Raw genomic sequence first — 17,874 nt, forward strand, 5'->3', positions numbered from 1 at the left:
CACATGTACTGTTCATAATTAAAAGATAGGAGTAAAGTTATCTATATTTAATTTGCTGTACAAACTAATTAGTCATGCTGTCCTTCCTGTGTATAGCCAAATTTAGGATTTTTATGATGCATTAAATTTTAAACTGTGATTCATAACTACTTTATTAAGCAGTATTTACATTTAGTCTAGAAGATTAAGTAACATGGTATTTGAACATGTTACTTACACTGAGCTGGTATATAAAATGTTATATATAATTTTTGTTCTCTTCTGACAAAAGAAAACAAAAAAAATGACTTATAGAAGCAATTACTGTCATCTTTTTGTTGTTTTTCAAGAAGCATTGGCAGACTAAAATTTAACATTTAAGATTGTGTCATTTACTCCTAAAGAGGAGATGAGCTCATTGGGTAGAAACTGGGGGAAATGGCAGACTCCCAAGTCACTAGAGAACTTTAAAAAGTAATTCAAACAACTTCAGCTAAAAGAACACTTTAGCAATGCTTGAGGACCTAGGGGATGGACGCTACTATTTCCAGTATGTACCAATGACATAATATTAATGGAGATAAATCTAATAAATATTTGCTTTTCTCTGCTTGGCATATATTAGAGGAAGGGTGGACAGGACAGCCCTGCTTAGAAGTGTTCAAAATCTTACTTGAATCTGTGGCATTTCTGATCTATTGGACATTGGAGAAACACCCTATTCATGACAATTGTTAAAATCCTAACTTTCAAAACCCGGGTCAAATGACACACTGTTCTATTATGTTTTCCCTCACTTAAAACATCTAGAGCATTTCTTGCCTTTCTTGAGGATCTTATTCTGGCTTTTACTGAAGTTACTTGCATGTTTTTGTTTAAAACTAAATTTGACATAAGCACCCTACTATAACTGTGTCTTATTGTCTATTTGCTCTAGTATCTTATGCCAGGGCTTTAGTAACTATTGGTTAAAATTATTTTTTTTAAAAAGAGTAGAATATTGCCTGACCAGGCGGTAGCGCAGTGGATAAAGCGTCAGACTGGGATGTGGAGAACCCAGGTTCGAGACCCCGAGATCGCCAGTTTGAGCGTGGACTCATCTCACTTCAGCTAAAGCTCACCCAATACCCAAGGTTGCTGGCTTGAGCAAGGGGTTACTCAGTCTGCTGAAGGCCCACAGTCAAGGCACATATGAGAAAGCAATCAATGAACAACTACGGCGCCACAACGAAAAACTAATGATTGATGCTTCTCATCTCTCCCTATTCCTGTCTGTCCCTGTCTATCCCTCTCTCTGACTCTCTGTCTCTGTAAAAAAAAAAAAAAAAAAAAGAGTAGAATATTGACAAAGAATAAAATGCAATAATTTTCCCCAACATATGAACTAAACTATCCCACCCATTCTATCCCCCTTTTTCCTCCTTTAAAAAATATTTATCAATTTTAATTTGATCCATAATATAAGCCTTCTTTTACTTTCCTAAACTTTTACTTCTCAGACTTAGATGTACAAAATTTGTACAAGTTTCTTTTCCATACAAAATTGAGGGAAATCTGAATCTATTTCAAATCTGTTGGTCTGAGCGTATGTAGTTGGCCATATAGGTTTGAATAGTAAGGTCATGGTTCAAAATTTCTTTCCTCAGATATTTCTTTCAAGATAGAGAGAGCAAGAGCTTTGGGAACAGAATTATATGGTGGGTTGTTGCCCAACTTGAGACTGTTGCTGAGGACAGACCTGTGATGTATACAAATGACCCTCTGGATGATTAAAAGTATAAAAGAATCCTAGATTTTGCTACTTTTTGCTAGTAAACACCTGTTATCTTCTGTCTTCCCTCTGTCTTTCCATTCTTCCTCCATCGCTCCTTTCTGTCCTTCCTTTCTCCTTCCTTCCCTTTCTCTCTTTTACTCTCTGTTCCCCCAACCTCTACCAAAAGTTTCACATTCATATTTTGGTGAGTGTTGGCATATGATCATATTTTGTTAGCACACGAGCTAAACAACTCAGTAAAAGATTGGGCTTTCAAAGTTTTAATGGCTGAAGACAGAAACTTACTAGGGAATCACTGAGTGACAGCTGGGCCATAAATTAGTGGATAAGTGAGAACAAGAGCAGGAGATCACAAATCTATCCTTAGGTAGCAGGGAAGACAGAGGAACTGCTCCAAGAATTAACAAAAGAAATTCAAGATCTGTATCCAAGTGGAAGACTTTTCCTAAGGGTCAGTAGGGAAAACGAGCTTTAATCATGAAAAACTATAGTCACATTACTTAGAAATTCAGTCTAAAACAGCCTGAAATTGCCAAAATATTTCTTTAAAGTACTATCTGGGCAAGACTAAGAATTTTACCATAGATTTACTTAGAGTGGCTAAATCTGTATTTTAGATGAAATATGTCTTTGCTTAAACTTATGAAATATTCCAGTAATTGTCATATCTAAAATAATTAATGAAGAAGAAACAAGAGAAAAAGCTGTTTTGAAACTAATTTATCTACCACTACTTTTTGTTTGTATTTTTGAACTAAGGCCCAGATTCCTTTTATCTGGTTCTCATTATTAAGATTGCTAAAATGATTTCACAATTTCTTAGGAATTCAGGTTTCCCAGCTTTTAAACTAAACTAAACCATAGCAGCATTCTCTAGAGATTTGGTTAAAAAAAACAACAAATGGCTTCATATGTGTAATTAGAATAGTTTCCCCCCAGTACTTTACTTTTTTCTTCTGTACACTGCACGACATCATTAGAAATCCACTTTAACAAAACCCACTAATTTTTCCCGATTAAAATAACAATTACTGTGTATTTCATTATTGCATATGGAGATCTATTTTCTATAAGAAATCTTTCAATCACAAGTAAAAACAGGGAGATTATTTTTTTTTTTCAGGGAGATTATTATAAAGGCCTGATTGTGACTTATGAAGTTTATTCTGTCAGTATATAAGATTCAGTTCTACCTTGAAATTACAGGCTTTTTTTTTCCAAGCTAGTATTTAAGCAATATTCTATTGCTATAAGTTAATGCAATAAAATAAAATAGCTGTTAAATATTCATTACTGAAAATAATCCAAGAAAAAATGTTTAAGATTAGCTACTTAGAAATATTTTGAAATAGGTTTTAGCAGTTTCCTTTTAAATCATAAAATCTTATAAGATTATTTTTCAATTTATTTGAAAAATCAGCAGCCTTGAGAATATAAGAAATAAATACTACACCGATACACTTAGTTTATATATACATTTAAGTAAATTCTATGCTTTTTAAGCAAGATATAAGATTTTAAACATAAATACATATTGGCATGTTTCTAAGGCTATATGATCAACATAAAATGACTTAACGGAAATTATTAAGAAACATTTTAGGCTTCAAAAATACTTTTGATTCTCATTTTTCTCCTAAATTAAGTTGTAGTTGACCTTTTTTTTTAGGCAAGAGTAAGTTTCATAACTAAAAAAAATTTCCCAGTCTGTTGCAAAATCACATAGTTAGGTTTCTCTAGGGGCAAAGACTGGATTTATGCACCTCCTTCCCCAACTTTTAAAGAGTTGTAGTAAAATACACATAACATAAAATTCACATCTTAACCGTTTTTAAGTGTACCGTTTAGTGGTATGTTTTTTTTATTTTTCCAGTTTTACTAAGAACAAAATGACATATACCATTGTGTAAATTTAAAGTGTACAATATGTTGATTTGATACACTTAGAGACAGCAAAATGATTATCACCTAGTGTTACCTGACATCTCTATCACCTCACATGATTACTATGTCTTTTTTGTTGTAAGAACATTAAATATATACTCTCAATAACTTCCAAATATAGAACATGTCATTGTTAACTATACTCACATGCTGTACTTTATATTCCCAGAATGTATTCATCTTTTAACTGGAAGTTGGTAACATCTCCACCTTCCCCCACTCTCCAGGCACTGGTAATCACCAATTTATTCTGCTTCTATAAGTTTAGCATTTTTAGATTCCACATATAAGTGATATCACATGGTATTTGTCTTTGTCTGAATTATTTCACCTAGCACAATGCCCTCAAGCTTCAATCATGTCATAAATGGCAGTATTTCCATCTTTCTCATAGCTGAAAAATATTTCATTGTGTATATATACACATCACATCATCTCTTTCCATTCATCTGTTGATGGGCACTGAGGTTTTTTCCATCTCTTGGCTACTGTGAATAATGCTGCAATTAACATGGGAGTACAAATATCTCCTGAAGATTCTGTTTTCATTTCCTCTGGATAAATATCCAAAAGTTGGATTGCTGGGTCTCATGGTAGTTATATTTTTAAGTTTTTGAGGAACCGCCATCCTGTTTCTAATAGTGGCTACCCCAATTTCCATTTCCATCAGAAGTGCATCCCTTTTCTCCATAGTCTAGCCAACACTTGTTATCCCTTGTCTTTTATGAAGATACTTATCCTAATAGATGTGAGATGACATCTCATTATACAGTGTGTCTGTAAAGTTACGGTGCACTTTTGACCGGTCACAGGAAAGCAACAAAAGAAGATAGAAATGTGAAATCTGTACCAAATAAAAGGAAAACTCTCCCAGTTTCATACCTATTTAGTGCAGTTTGATGTGGGCTCACTCACAGATTTTTTTAGGGCTCCTTAGATAGCTATCCCGTATAGCCTCTACAGACTTCGTCACTGACTGATGGCCTACCAGAACGGGGTTTCTCCACCAAACTGCCAGTTTCCTTCAACTACTTATCCCACCGAGTATGTTATTCCTATGTGGTGGCGCTTCGTTATAAACGCGCCGATATTTACGTTGCACTTTGGTCACAGATTCGAATTTAGCAAGCCACAGAACACACTGAACTTTCCCCTGTACCGTCCACATCTCGACTGGCATGACCATGGGCTGCTCCGCTGTATACATGGTGTTACGTCATCATCTGCGCATGTGCACATGCTGCCACATCATTCTACAGAAACTGGGAGGTTTTCTTTTTATTTGGTGCAGATTTCACATTTCTATCATCTTTTATTGCTTTCCTGTGACCGGTCAAAAGTGCACCATGACTTTACGGACACACTGTATTAATTGACAGGTGAGGTATTTATTTCTAGACTCTCAATTCTGTTCCATTAGTTTATGTCTATTTTTAGTCTAATACATACTGTTGTAGAATTACTATAGCTTTGTAGTATAATTTGAAATCAGGAAATGCGATGTCTCTGGCTTTGTTCTTTCTCATGATTGTTTTCACTGTTTAGGGTTTTTTTGTAGTTTCACACAAATTTTAGTATTGTTCTTTATATTTCTGTCAACATTGACATTGGAATTGCACTGAATCTATAAGGTAGTATGTATATTTTAATAATATTCTTCCAGTCCATGAGCATGGGATATCTTTCCCTTTGTTAGTTTTTTTTTTTAGGGTCTTATATTTTTCAGTGTATAAATCTTTTACCTCCTTAGTTAAATTTATTAAGAATTTTATTTTTTTATGCTAATAAAAATAGGATTGTTTTCTTTATTTCTTTTTCAGATAGTTTGTTGTTAGCGTATAGAAACACAATTGATTTCTGTATGTTATTTTGTATCTTTCTACTTTTTTATTTTTTATTAATTTTTAGAAAGGAGAGAGAGTGAGAGAGAGAGAGAGAAGGGGGACAGAGGTGCAGGAAGCATCAACTCCCATATGTGCCTTGACCAGGCAAGCCCAGGGCTTTGAACCGGCGACCTCAGCGTTCTAGGTCGAAGCTTTATCCACTGCGCCACCACAGGTCAGGCCTATTTTGTATCTTACAACTCACTAAATTTGTTAATTTGTTCTAAATATTTTTAGTGTAATCTTTAAAAAAAAATTTATATCTAGGATCATATCATCTTCAAACAAAGAAAATTTTACTTCTTTCCTTCTGCTATGAATGCCTTTTATTTCTTTATCTTTCCTGATTGCTCTGGTTAGGACTTTCAGTGTTTTGTTGAACAGCAGTGTGAGATTGGGCACCTTTGTCTTTTTTCTATCTTAGAGGAAAAGCTTTCAATCTTTCACTGTTGAGTATTATATTTGCTGTGGGTTTGGTGCATATGATTGGATGTTTAGATATGTTCCCTCTATATCCTCTTTGTTGAGAGATTTTATCATGAAAGCATGCTGTGTTTTGTCAAATGCTTTTTCTTCATCATTGAGATGATCATATGATTTTTATCTTCCATTCTATTAATGTTGTACAACACATTTATTGATTTGCATATGTTAAACTGTCCTTCCATCCTAGGGATAACTCCCATTTGATCATGGTATGATTCCTTTAATGAGCTATTAAATTTGATTTTCTAATATTTTTGTTGAGAATTTTTGCATCTATATTCATCAGGGATATTGGTCTGAAGTTTTCTTATCTGGTAGTGCCCTTGTCTGGCTTTGGTATCACAGTAATACTGGCCTTATAAAATGAGTTTGGGAGTGTCCTTTCTCTTCTATTTTTTAGAAGAGTTTGAGGTTATCATTAATTCTTTAATGTTTGTCAGAATTCACCTATAGAACCAACTCGTTCTGTGTTTTCCTTTTTTTGGAGGGTTTTTTTTTTTTTTCCTGTATTTTTCTGAAGCCAGAAATGGGGAGAGACAGTCAGACAGACAGACTCCCACATGCGCCGACCGGGATCCACCCGGCACGCCCACCAGGGGCAACGCTCTGCCCACCAGGGGGCGATGCTCTGCCCCTCCAGGGGTCGCTCTGCCGCGACCAGAGCCACTCTAGCACCTGGGGCAGAGGCCAAGGAGCCATCCCCAGCGTCCAGGCCATCTTTGCTCCAATGGAGCCTTGGCTGCAGGAGGGGAAGAGAGAGACGGAGAGGAAGGAGGGGGGTGGTGGAGAAGCAAATGGGTGCTTCTTTTATGTGCCCTGGCCAGGAATCGAACCCGGGTCCCTGCACGCCAGGCCGACGCTCTACCGCTGAGCCAACCGGCCAGGGCCTTTTTGGAGGTTTTTGATGAATGATTCAATCTCCTTACTTGCTCTTTATCTGTTCATATTTTCCATTTCTTCATGATTCAGTATTGGTAAGCTGTATATTTCTAGGCATTTATCCAGTTCTTCTATGTCGTCCAATTTGTTGGCATACAAATGCTCATAGTAGTTTCTAATGATCCTCTGTATTTCTGTTATCCGTTGTAATGTTTCCTCTTTCATTTCTTTTTTTTTTTTTTTTTTTTTTCTTTTTTCATTTTTCTGAAGCTTGGAAACAGGGAGAGACAGTCAGACAGACTCCCGCATGCGCCCGACCGGGATCCACCCGGCACGCCCACCAGGGGCGACGCTCTGCCCACCAGGGGGCGATGCTCTGCCCATCCTGGGCGTCGCCATGTTGCGACCAGAGCCACTCTAGCGCCTGAGGCAGAGGCCACAGAGCCATCCCCAGCGCCCGGGCCATCTTTGCTCCAATGGAGCCTTGGCTGCGGGAGGGGAAGAGAGAGACAGAGAGGAAAGCGCGGCGGAGGGGTGGAGAAGCAAATGGGCGCTTCTCCTGTGTGCCCTGGCCGGGAATCGAACCCGGGTCCTCCGCACGCTAGGCCGACGCTTTCCTTTCTGATTTTATTTGAGTCTTCTTTCTTTTGTTCTCAGTTCCTGCAGCTAAATATTCATAAATATTGTTTATCTTTTCAAACAACCAGCTGTTATCTTCATTGATCTTTTCTCATTTCTATTTCATTTATTTCTACTCTGATACTTGTTATTCCCTTTGTTCTGTTAACTTTGGACTTCATTTGTTCTTTTCTAGTTCCTTGAGTATAAAGTTAAGTTTAAGATCTCTCTTTCTTTCTTAATGTAGGCATATGGCCCTCTTAGAACTGTTACTATAGCATCCCATAGGTTATGGTATGTTGTATTTACATTTTCATTTGTTTCAAGATTTTTTAAAATTTCTTTTTTGAATTCTACTTTGACACATTGGTTGCTCAGGAGTGTGTTGTTAGATTTCTTCATATTAGTAAATTTTTCAGCTTTCCTCCTATTGCTGATTTTCAGTTTCATGCTATTGTGATGGGGAAATTACTTGGTATTTCAATCGTAAATTTGCTAAGACTTGTTTTGTGTCCTATCATATGATCTTCCTAGAGAATATTCCACACACACTTGTGAAAAATGTGTATTCTGCTGCTGTTGGATTAAATGTCTAGATATGTTTGTTAGGTCTATTCTGTCACAAGTGTGAGTCCAATGTCTCCTTGTTGATTTTCAGTTAGGAAAATGCATCTGCTGTTGAAAGTGAGGTATTGGAATTCCCAACTATTATTTTGTTCTTGTCAGATATGTTGGTATTTGCTTAATATATTTAGGTGTTTCGGTATCGAGTCCATAGATATTATAATTGTTATATATTCTTGATAAATTGACCCCATTATCATTTTATAATAACTTTTTTTGTCCTACGTTACTATTTTTGGCTTAAAGTCATTTCAACGAAGAACATCTCTTACCATTTATTGTAAGGTAGGTTTATTATCACTGAATTCCCTCAGCTTTTGCCCACAAAAGTCTTTATTTCTCCTCCATTTTTGCAGGATGACTTTCCTGGATTTGGACTTTCCTGTATCTCTGCACTGTCTTATGTTGCTCGGGTCACAGTTATATTCAAGAACTGTATTTTTCATTTTATATATGAACTCTAAAATAGCTAAAAATATAAGGCTTATGTACATAATTTAATTTGCATTAAGAGATTAGAATTCTATGATATAACAGAATATTTTCATCAAATAAAAAATTTAAATCATTCTACATAACGATTAATGTCTGAAACTTAAACTTTGGGAGTATAATTTAGTTTTCAGCTTCAGGTTTTCCAAAGGACTTTAAAACATAGAAAGAGACAATGATTCTGGTGTCACAAGATGGTATCAATTTTGTGTTAAACACGAGTATCCATGATATTGTTTACACCCAATATTTTCTTACTGCTAATGAAGTTTTTCATCCTCTTACACCTAGGTAGCATCCCACTACTACCATCAGTCTTACTTTAAAGAGAAAATAAAGCCAGTCTGTGGTCAAGTAGCTTAGTTGGTTAGAATGTCATCCCAATATGCCAAAGTTGCCTATTTGATTCCTGGTCAGGGCATATACAAGAATCAACCAATGAATGAATAAATAAGTAGAACAACAAATTGATGTTGCTCTCTCCCATTCTCCCTAAATTTAACAAATAAATAAAAATCAAGAAAAAAAGATCTATAGCATCTCATCTGACTAATTATAATATGTGGTCTAAAACTTAGACTACCAGGCAGGATGATACTAGCACTTTATGACAAAGAAAAAGAAGCAAAAGAAAAACGTGATAGCATCATACGTGGTGTAACATTTATATTGGTTCTGGTACTATACATCCAACCTAGGTGTTCTACTGGCTTCCATAGAATAGTCCTTTTAAAGTAATAGGGGTACTCTGTGTTATCTATGTAAACCAGGATGAGGATAGATGGAAAAATTACTGGATCAGATAAATATATATATGATATGTTTCTTCTTCAAATTTTATTTTCTTTTATCCACATTGAATATTCTGAATTTTCTGGTATAACTTTGTGTTTAGACATTTCTAAATTTTTATGAAGGATGATGACTAAGGACTTCAGAAGATCAATGCTCCTTTTAAATATTTCTATGCTTATTTGACATTCATTCTTAAACTATTTTAAACAAGGTATTTTCAAATCATTAATTAATCATATAGCATAACTGTAATAAAAATATTTTATAAAGGCTCTTCAAACATAACCAAACAGGCCCTGGCCTGGTTAGCTCAGTTGGTTAGAGCAGGGGTCCCCAAACTACGGCCCGCAGGCCACATGTGGCCCCCTGAGGCCATCTATCCGGCCCCTGCCGCACTTCAGAAGGGGCACCTCTTTCATTGGTGGTCAGTGAGAGGAGCCTAGTTCGTATTGAAATACTGGTCAGTTTGTTGATTTAAATTTACTTGGCCTTTATTTTAAATATTGTATTTGTTCCTGTTTTGTTTTTTGGGTTTTTTTACTTTAAAATAAGATATATGCAGTGTGCATAGGGATTTATTCATAGTTGTTTTTTTTTGTAGTCCGGCCCTCCAATGGTCTGAGGGACAGTGAACTGGCCCCCTGTGTAAAAAGTTTGGGGACCCCTGGGTTAGAGGTTTGTCCCAATAGGCCAAGGTTGTGTGTTAAATCCCTGGTCAGGGCACAAACAAGAAACAACCAACGAATGTATAAATGACTGGAACAAACTGATCTCTCTCTCCTTTCCTCTCTTTCTAAAATCAATCTTTAAAATACGAAGTAAACATAACTGAGCAATTTTAGAACTTATGGGTGTGTATGCAGCTTGATGGGAGGATTAGTATACTATTTTTTTTTCTGTGAGAAGAGATAATCTGGCATTTAAGACAATCTAATTATTTTTTGGACCAGTCTGCTATTCTTTGAGACTAACATTTGTAGCCTTTGGGTGTTCTTTATATCCGGTTAGATATAAAAATGAGCAGAAGTGATATTGTCCTGGAAATGGTATTGCCCTTTTTAGAATTAAATTTTTATTTCTTTAATTGCTTTTCTGAATAAAAACATGCTTGAAGATCATAAATTAAAGAGCATAAGGAATCAAGATAAATAAAAAGCAAAAGGAAATTATTGCTTGTGACATAAAAAACTTTACCTACCTTTGTGGAATATAGAACATATGTTGCGGAGGTGGTTTATAGAGGATTCCTTCATAGACAGGCCAGAGGCCACTTAAAATTCTGAAGAGAGAACTTTTCCCACAACCATTGGGACCTGTTATCAAAAGATGCATTCCTTCTTGTACCTAAAGTAAGAAATAAAATTACAAACTGCAATATTTTAAAATAATTTCATTTGGCAGCATTTAAAAGCGATTAATTTTAAAAAACTTTTGAACACATGATATCCTCCCTACAACGGGCAAGGAATCAAAGAAAAATATATTAGGATTAATAGCGTCAAATTTGGCTTATGCTCTGAAGCTAAAAGTATAAAAAATTAATGCAATCTCAAAGAAAATGAATCTGCTTGAAATGAGCACTTGGCTTTTCAAAATTTTGATTGACATTTTATAATCATATACTACACATATATGTAGAAACATAACCACATGGAAAATAAGAAACTGTTAAAATTTAAATTAAAATATATTAAATTTCAGTTTATGTATATTAATATTTGATTAATGTTATATTGCATTAAAATATAACTTTGTTGTATTTGTCAGTTGGAGTTACTAGCTATACAGCACAGTTATTCTAAGAGCCAACTGGGTTGTTTAATTTTTACTTCAGCAGCCTGAAATGTTACAGAAATCACAAAGCCCATAACCAGAGAGATAAATTTACTGCAGTTCTGCTTTATTCACAGATAAAGAAAATATGTTTACTAAACCAAAAGAGAGGAAAATCAGAGGATTGTAATTTAATCTTATATCTAGGGATGCATTAAAATATGTATATATAATATATTTATAGTCTATATACATATCTATATACAGTTTTTTAGATATAACAATAATAGATATTTATCCATTATTAATTGGGTGATTCTCTTTAGAACCTTTCATTTTATTTATCATTTAAATTCAAACAGTTGAACATCATGAGTTGCCATTCTACTCAGTAGACTGAGAGGTTGTCTTAGTGTGCTATTTAAAGGGCATTGTGAAGAACTAGGAAAAGAAACACCTTTAAAGAAATTTTATCTATCTCTGAGAACAAATGAAATTTTACAATCAGTAAGTCAAAAATAAATATTTATGAAAGTATGAAATTACAGTATATTTTCAGTATATCAGTAAATATATACAAATATCTAAGTATCAGTGATGTAGAATACATCATACTGAAACTCAAAAATAGAAGAGTGTTACATTACTTGCATTATGTAATAATGTAATAATAAGGGACCAACCAGTTCCATGTCTTTCTTCGACTCATTTGCTGTGTATAACATAAGCTGAAATCTTTTTGTTGAAAGAAGATAGTGGGGAGAGGAAGGGAGGGAGAATGGAAAGAAAAAAAAAGAAGGGTTGAAATAGAGATTAAGGTACTGGGAATGTACATGATAAGTATATGTAAAGCAAAAATGGTTCAGATTTATATTCTGTATAAATAATTAGATTTTTTTTTAGCAAACATTGATTGACTACCATGTGTCTGACATTTCTTCTAGGCACAGTGAATACAATGTTGGCCAGGACAAAGTCCTTGTTCTCATGAACCTTACATTCCAATGTGAAAGACAATACACACATGAACAAAAACTTAAGTGGTGATAAATGCTATTATGACAGCAAGAGAGGAAAACTTGTTAGGAAATGATGGTGGGTATTGTGAGGCTGGTGGGATGCTTCTTTTGATCGGGGGTGGTCAGGATAGTCCTCTTTGAAGAGGTAACATTTTAGCTAAGCATGTGACAAAAAGCAACTAGTCAGATTTGGGAGGAGAGTATTCCTGGCAGCAAAGACAACTACCACAGACCTTAAGATAGAAACAAGCTTGAGTCTATAAAATGTGACCATCGATATTTTTTCTTTTTAATTGTAGCCAAACTAAAGTGCTATTTTTTTTTTTTTTTTTTGTATTTTTCTGAAGTTGGAAAAGAGGAGACAGTCAGACAGACTCCCACATGCGCCTGACCGGGATCCACCTGGCATGCCCACCAGGGGGTGATGCTCTGCCCATCCGGGTGTTGCTCTGCTGAAACCAGAGCCACTCTAGAGCCTGAGGCAGAGGCCACAGAGCCATCCTCAGCGCCAGGGACAACTTTGCTCCAATGGAGCCTTGGCTGCAGGAGGGGAAGAGAGAGACAGAGAGGAAGGAGAGGGGGAGGGGTGGAGAAGCAGATGGGTGCCTCTCCTGTGTGCCCTGGCCAGGAATCGAACCTGGGACTCCTGCATACCAGGCTGACGCTCTACCACTGAGCCAACCGGCCAGGGCTAAAGTGCTATTTTGATAGAATAAAGTTCACAGAAAATCCTGAGAAGAGCCCAGAAAGAATTAATTTGTGGTTGCTGTGCTCTTTGACTAGAGAGAGGATTAAGGAATTTTAGAGAAGCATAAATACTTACCAACTGATTATTTTTAAAGGTATGTGCCATGTCATAAGGCACATTCACAAAATAGGTTCTTTGTTAGAAATTCTCATATATCTAAAACACTTTGATTCATAACAGACTTTTCTACATTCATATTTTAGCATGTTTTCTGATATTTAGTAAGTAGAGAGTGTGAAGCAAAGAGAATTCCCACATTTATTGAATATTTTCTCCGAAAAAAATTTTTAAAAAAAATTCTGAAAGGCCAATAAATGGGTGAGAATTGTGTTTTCTTTAAATACCTGGTTATCAATCTGTACAGAGGAACAGAACTTTTTATTATTTTTTAAGGACCTGACACTTTAAATAAAACTTCCTGTCTGAGGCAAAAATAAGCAATTATCATAGAAATGTACTATAATAACGTCTTCATAGAACTTCAAAAGGTATAAAACACTTTCCTTAGATGATGATTTTGATTTTTTTTTTTTAAGTGAAAGGAGGAGAGACAGAGAGATAGACTCCTGCATGTGCCTTGACCAGGATCCACCCGGCAACCTCTGTCTGGGACTGATGCTTGAATCAACCAAGCTATCCTTAGTGCCTAATGCTGACACTTAGACCAACTGAGTCACTGGCTGCAACAGGGGAAGAGAGAGAGAAGGGAAAGAGAAGCAGATGGTCACTTCTTATATGTGCCCTTATTGGGGATCGAACCTGGGATGTCTGTATGCTGAGCTGATGCTCTATCCACTGAGCAACCGGCCAAGTCTCATTAGATTATTTTTAAATTTATTTTATATAAAATTAAACTGGGCCTGACCTGTGGTGGCACAGTGGATAAAATATCAACCAGGAACACTGAGGTCGCTGGTTTGAAACCCAGGTTTCACTTGTCAAGGCAATTATGGAAGTTGATGCTTCTTGCTCCTCCCCCCTTCTCTCTCTCTCTCTCTCTCTCTCTCTCCTCTCTAAAATAAATAAATAAAATCTTTGAAAATAAAATTAAACTGGGCTTTAAATTTTTTTACAGAAAGTGTGATAGGTCCACAATAGTGCAATGAATAAGCAGTAGAATTCAAGACTCTTACTCTATTTAATAAGTGGAACAATAAAAATTGATATTATAAAACCTAATCTGACAACAAAAGAGCTCTATATAAAAAGTCATAAATTATAAATTGCTCAGCTTTAATAAACAATTAAACATTCCATGCTTCTCAAATATTTTATTTCAAATCTACTTAAGATTATAATGCATCTTTGGCACCTAATTAGTACTCATGTTAGAGAACTCTATATGTCTATAAATGGAAAATAAAGCCTCATTAAATTGTGGTCAAAACACAATTTCTCTTATATTTGTTAACACAGAATTTTCTCTGTTCAGTACTTCTCATCCTTCTCCAGTACCCTTATTCATTTCTAAATACATTTTTAATCATTAAACTTGGACACAAGATCCATAAGAAAATCATTAGCTCATGTATTGTCCTGTTTGCAATTCTGTTATCAAGACCAATTATGTCATATGCTTCATTATAGTTATTAATGCTTATCAGAAAATTATTTTGTACTTGAATTTCAAAATGTATGTTTGAATTTTACAATGCTTTAAAGCAAGGCCTCGGGTTTATTAACTGTTTTTACATCTTAATTTTTGTAATCAAGACATAAAATGTTAAATAAAAACTCTTATTCTCAAAGGAGTTAAGAACTAAATTTCAATCCCAGAACCTGATTTTTCCTAAGATGTAATGATTTACAATATAAATTAAAGTTAGGGAATGTGTATTAACCGAAGTAAATCTGCTAATGACCCTTACCCTCATATTTTAGTAAATATATAACATAGGTTTGTAGTTTGTAATTCCTTTCAGAAAATAAATTAAAATTTCTTTCCAGATACTAATTTCTAAAGAAATTTCCTATTGCTCTCAAGAGTTACCTAGTATAGGCTCTTAATACACTATATTTTGCTATTTAACCTGGCAATATAGCAGTAGAAATAAAATTTCTCTTTTTCTCTGCTTTCTGAGGAAGTAACTGCTTCTGTAATTGAGCCACTGTGCATACCTTTCTGGATTTCCCCTCCTTTCCAAATGCTCCTCCAAGCATTTACCATAAGGTCTATGATTTCTGAGTTGTTTTGTATTAGTGTGATGGCAACAATCAGAAGATTCTTGAATATCATCTTACTTTGAAGTTAAGACTGGAAGCCACCACTTCTCCCGTTGGTGTAATTATGGGAACATTTTCACAAATAATTCCATGATCCACATCAATAACTTTTCCTGTAAGTTAAGGAACACTTTATGTTACAAAAGCTATCACATGTTTTTGCTGATTAAATATTTTAAAATATAATGTAGCATAAAAGATAAATTTATTATAAAGATCATAGTAGTAAATCATAGAAATAAATGTAAATATATATTTATATTTAAAGCAAAGTTTAATGTAATTTGGGACATTTTGACATGTCCACTTGAAAATCTCTCTCAGAAACATTATTTTGCAATACTTTGATGTTAAAATCATGAGCGCAAAGCCAAATTCTATCTGATGTAACTCAGTCATACTCTTTATAGCTCTTTATTTCTCTAAATTAACCTTTCTTACCAAATCAACACAATGCTGCAACAAGGGAATTAAGAAACAGAATAATGCAATTTAAAAGATATGATAACAAAAACTAAATTTTAAAACACAGAATGATGAAGAATAATATCACATTAGCCCTAGTTCTGTTATTTTAATCTTAAAGGCAAACAAGTAATTCTGCCATATGTGCAGTTTCCAAAAATAATTCTAGAAATGTCCTAAATAAAAGCAGTATGGTTTTTATAGTAATGTTAGTCACCACTCCTCAAATTGCAATACTAACTTTGGGAATAACTGTTTAAATAACTAAATGCTGGTTCCTTGTAACAGGTAAAAGCTAACATCTAAAAAACTTTGGGCTTTGGTCGGTTGGCTCAGTGGTAGAGTGTCAGCCTGGTGTGCAGGAGTCCCGGGTTTGATTTCTGGTCAGGGCACACAGGAGAAGCGCCCATCTGCTTCTCCACCCCTCCCCCTCTCCTTCCTCTCTGTCTCTCTCTTCCCCTCCTGCAGCCAAGGCTCCATTGGAGCAAAATTGACCTGGGCGCTGAGGATGGCTCTGTGGCCTCTGCCTCAGGCGCTAGAATGGCTCTGGTTGCAACAGAACGACGCCCCAGATGGGTAAAGCATTGCCCCCTGGTGGGCGTGCTGGGTGGATCCCGGTCCAGTGCACGCAGGAGTCTGTCTGACTACCTCCGTTTCCAACTTCAGAAAAATACAAAACAAACAAAACAAAGAAAAAAAAAACCACTTTGGTTCTGGAATAAGTACTCAAATACAGAAAAACATATTTGAATATTTAAGTTTAAAACCTTTGATTTCCAAAATGTCACTGAGAGGTAATTCTATGTTAGCTCCGTCCTTGTCATGGTTTTCAGATTCTTGCATGATAGCAGTTCTTTTGTAAACGCCTCTCTTTACTTCATCAAAGACCCAAAACATATTATAAACTCGAGCAGTGTAGCCTGCTAATTCCGTGACCTAAAACCAACACAGAGAAATAAAATGAAGGTAATATACATAAGACAGACTTTTAAATAAATGTGTCATCATATACTCTTCTTGATTTAACATCAAAGGTTCTATTTTATTATTCATGAAAAATAGAGAATACATCTGATAATTAAAATAACTAACAGTAAAAAGTTTACCAAGAGAGCAACATACCAAGGTGTCAATGTAAGTTTAATTGGAATTATAAAATACATAAAAAAATGACTCATTCAAGTCAAAGGTTCAAAATGAAAGGTAAAGATTTCAGAATATTAGTGACACTTAAAAACCTTTCAGTCAAATTTCTGATTTAACCCATTTACATGACATATTTAATTTCCATAAAATTGAAAATTTTGTAAAAAGCTTAAATTCATTTAATGAAATAAAAAAATCTTTATTTTGGTATCTTTTCTTCAATTTAAAGAGGAAGATTTCAAATAGAAGAAAATACATTTTTCTTATTATAAAATTAGTGTGTGTGAGTCAAATTGATTAACAAAATTCTCAAGTTTGTCCAGAGAGAATACCCCTGCTAGAGAATACCAATATTGGGAGTGAGCTCCATGAAAACTTCAAATCATTTTCAGTCCAAATCCCAAAATTCAGCTTCTTTTCAAGTCAAGCATGATTTATATATACCAAAGAAAAACATTAAATATGCCTTTTATTTTCTAGAAGAGGTTATAAAATAAGGTGAGAAACATCTCTGCTTTAGTCAAATGGTGTCTTGCTTCTATTCTGCCAATTGTCCAATTTAGACTGAATCTCCAGCTATTTTTCTATTACAAGAACATCTTGTTATCAAGGTACTGTAAAACATGACTATCTCCTGTCAAGACCATCTTTCTTAGAGAAAAGGAAAACACAAAAACCATTCCTTTACAAAAATGTTTACCAGGAAATTGGTATCAATTAGCAAGCAATGTCGCTACAAATGTTTCTTAAGCAATAAATTGTGAAATAATGCAACAATGTCAACATTTAGGTAAGATTTTTGTGTGTATAAAACTTAAGTAATAAATGAGTAGGTGTATTATTAAAAAGTCTACCATATGTCTCTACTGTATGTGAGAAGTCTGTAATTAGATTAGCATTTCATTTCTACATGTTAATATTGTAACTATATAAAGGGTAATTTCTAAAATGTTATCTAGAAGCTCTTGAGTTTCCAAGGGAGAAAACAGAGCTAAAGATGAACAAGATACAGATTCAAGAGAAACG

General features: G+C 34.8%; 1 protein-coding gene across 1 annotated transcript in view; it reads right to left on the reverse strand.

Moving 5' to 3' along the window:
* The window catches only part of ABCD2 (ATP binding cassette subfamily D member 2), a 59,198-nt gene that overhangs the window by 29,230 nt on the left and 12,094 nt on the right, over positions 1-17,874 (reverse strand). Inside the window, exons 4-6 of the mRNA XM_066368962.1 lie at positions 16,470-16,638; positions 15,256-15,350; positions 10,673-10,818 (exon numbers count right to left, since the gene is read on the reverse strand). Of these exons, the coding sequence (XP_066225059.1) occupies positions 10,673-10,818; positions 15,256-15,350; positions 16,470-16,638 (410 nt within the window). The remainder of the gene's footprint in view (positions 1-10,672; positions 10,819-15,255; positions 15,351-16,469; positions 16,639-17,874) is intronic.

This window comes from Saccopteryx leptura, chromosome 2 (assembly GCF_036850995.1).
Source record: "Saccopteryx leptura isolate mSacLep1 chromosome 2, mSacLep1_pri_phased_curated, whole genome shotgun sequence".
Taxonomy (NCBI): domain Eukaryota; kingdom Metazoa; phylum Chordata; class Mammalia; order Chiroptera; family Emballonuridae; genus Saccopteryx; species Saccopteryx leptura.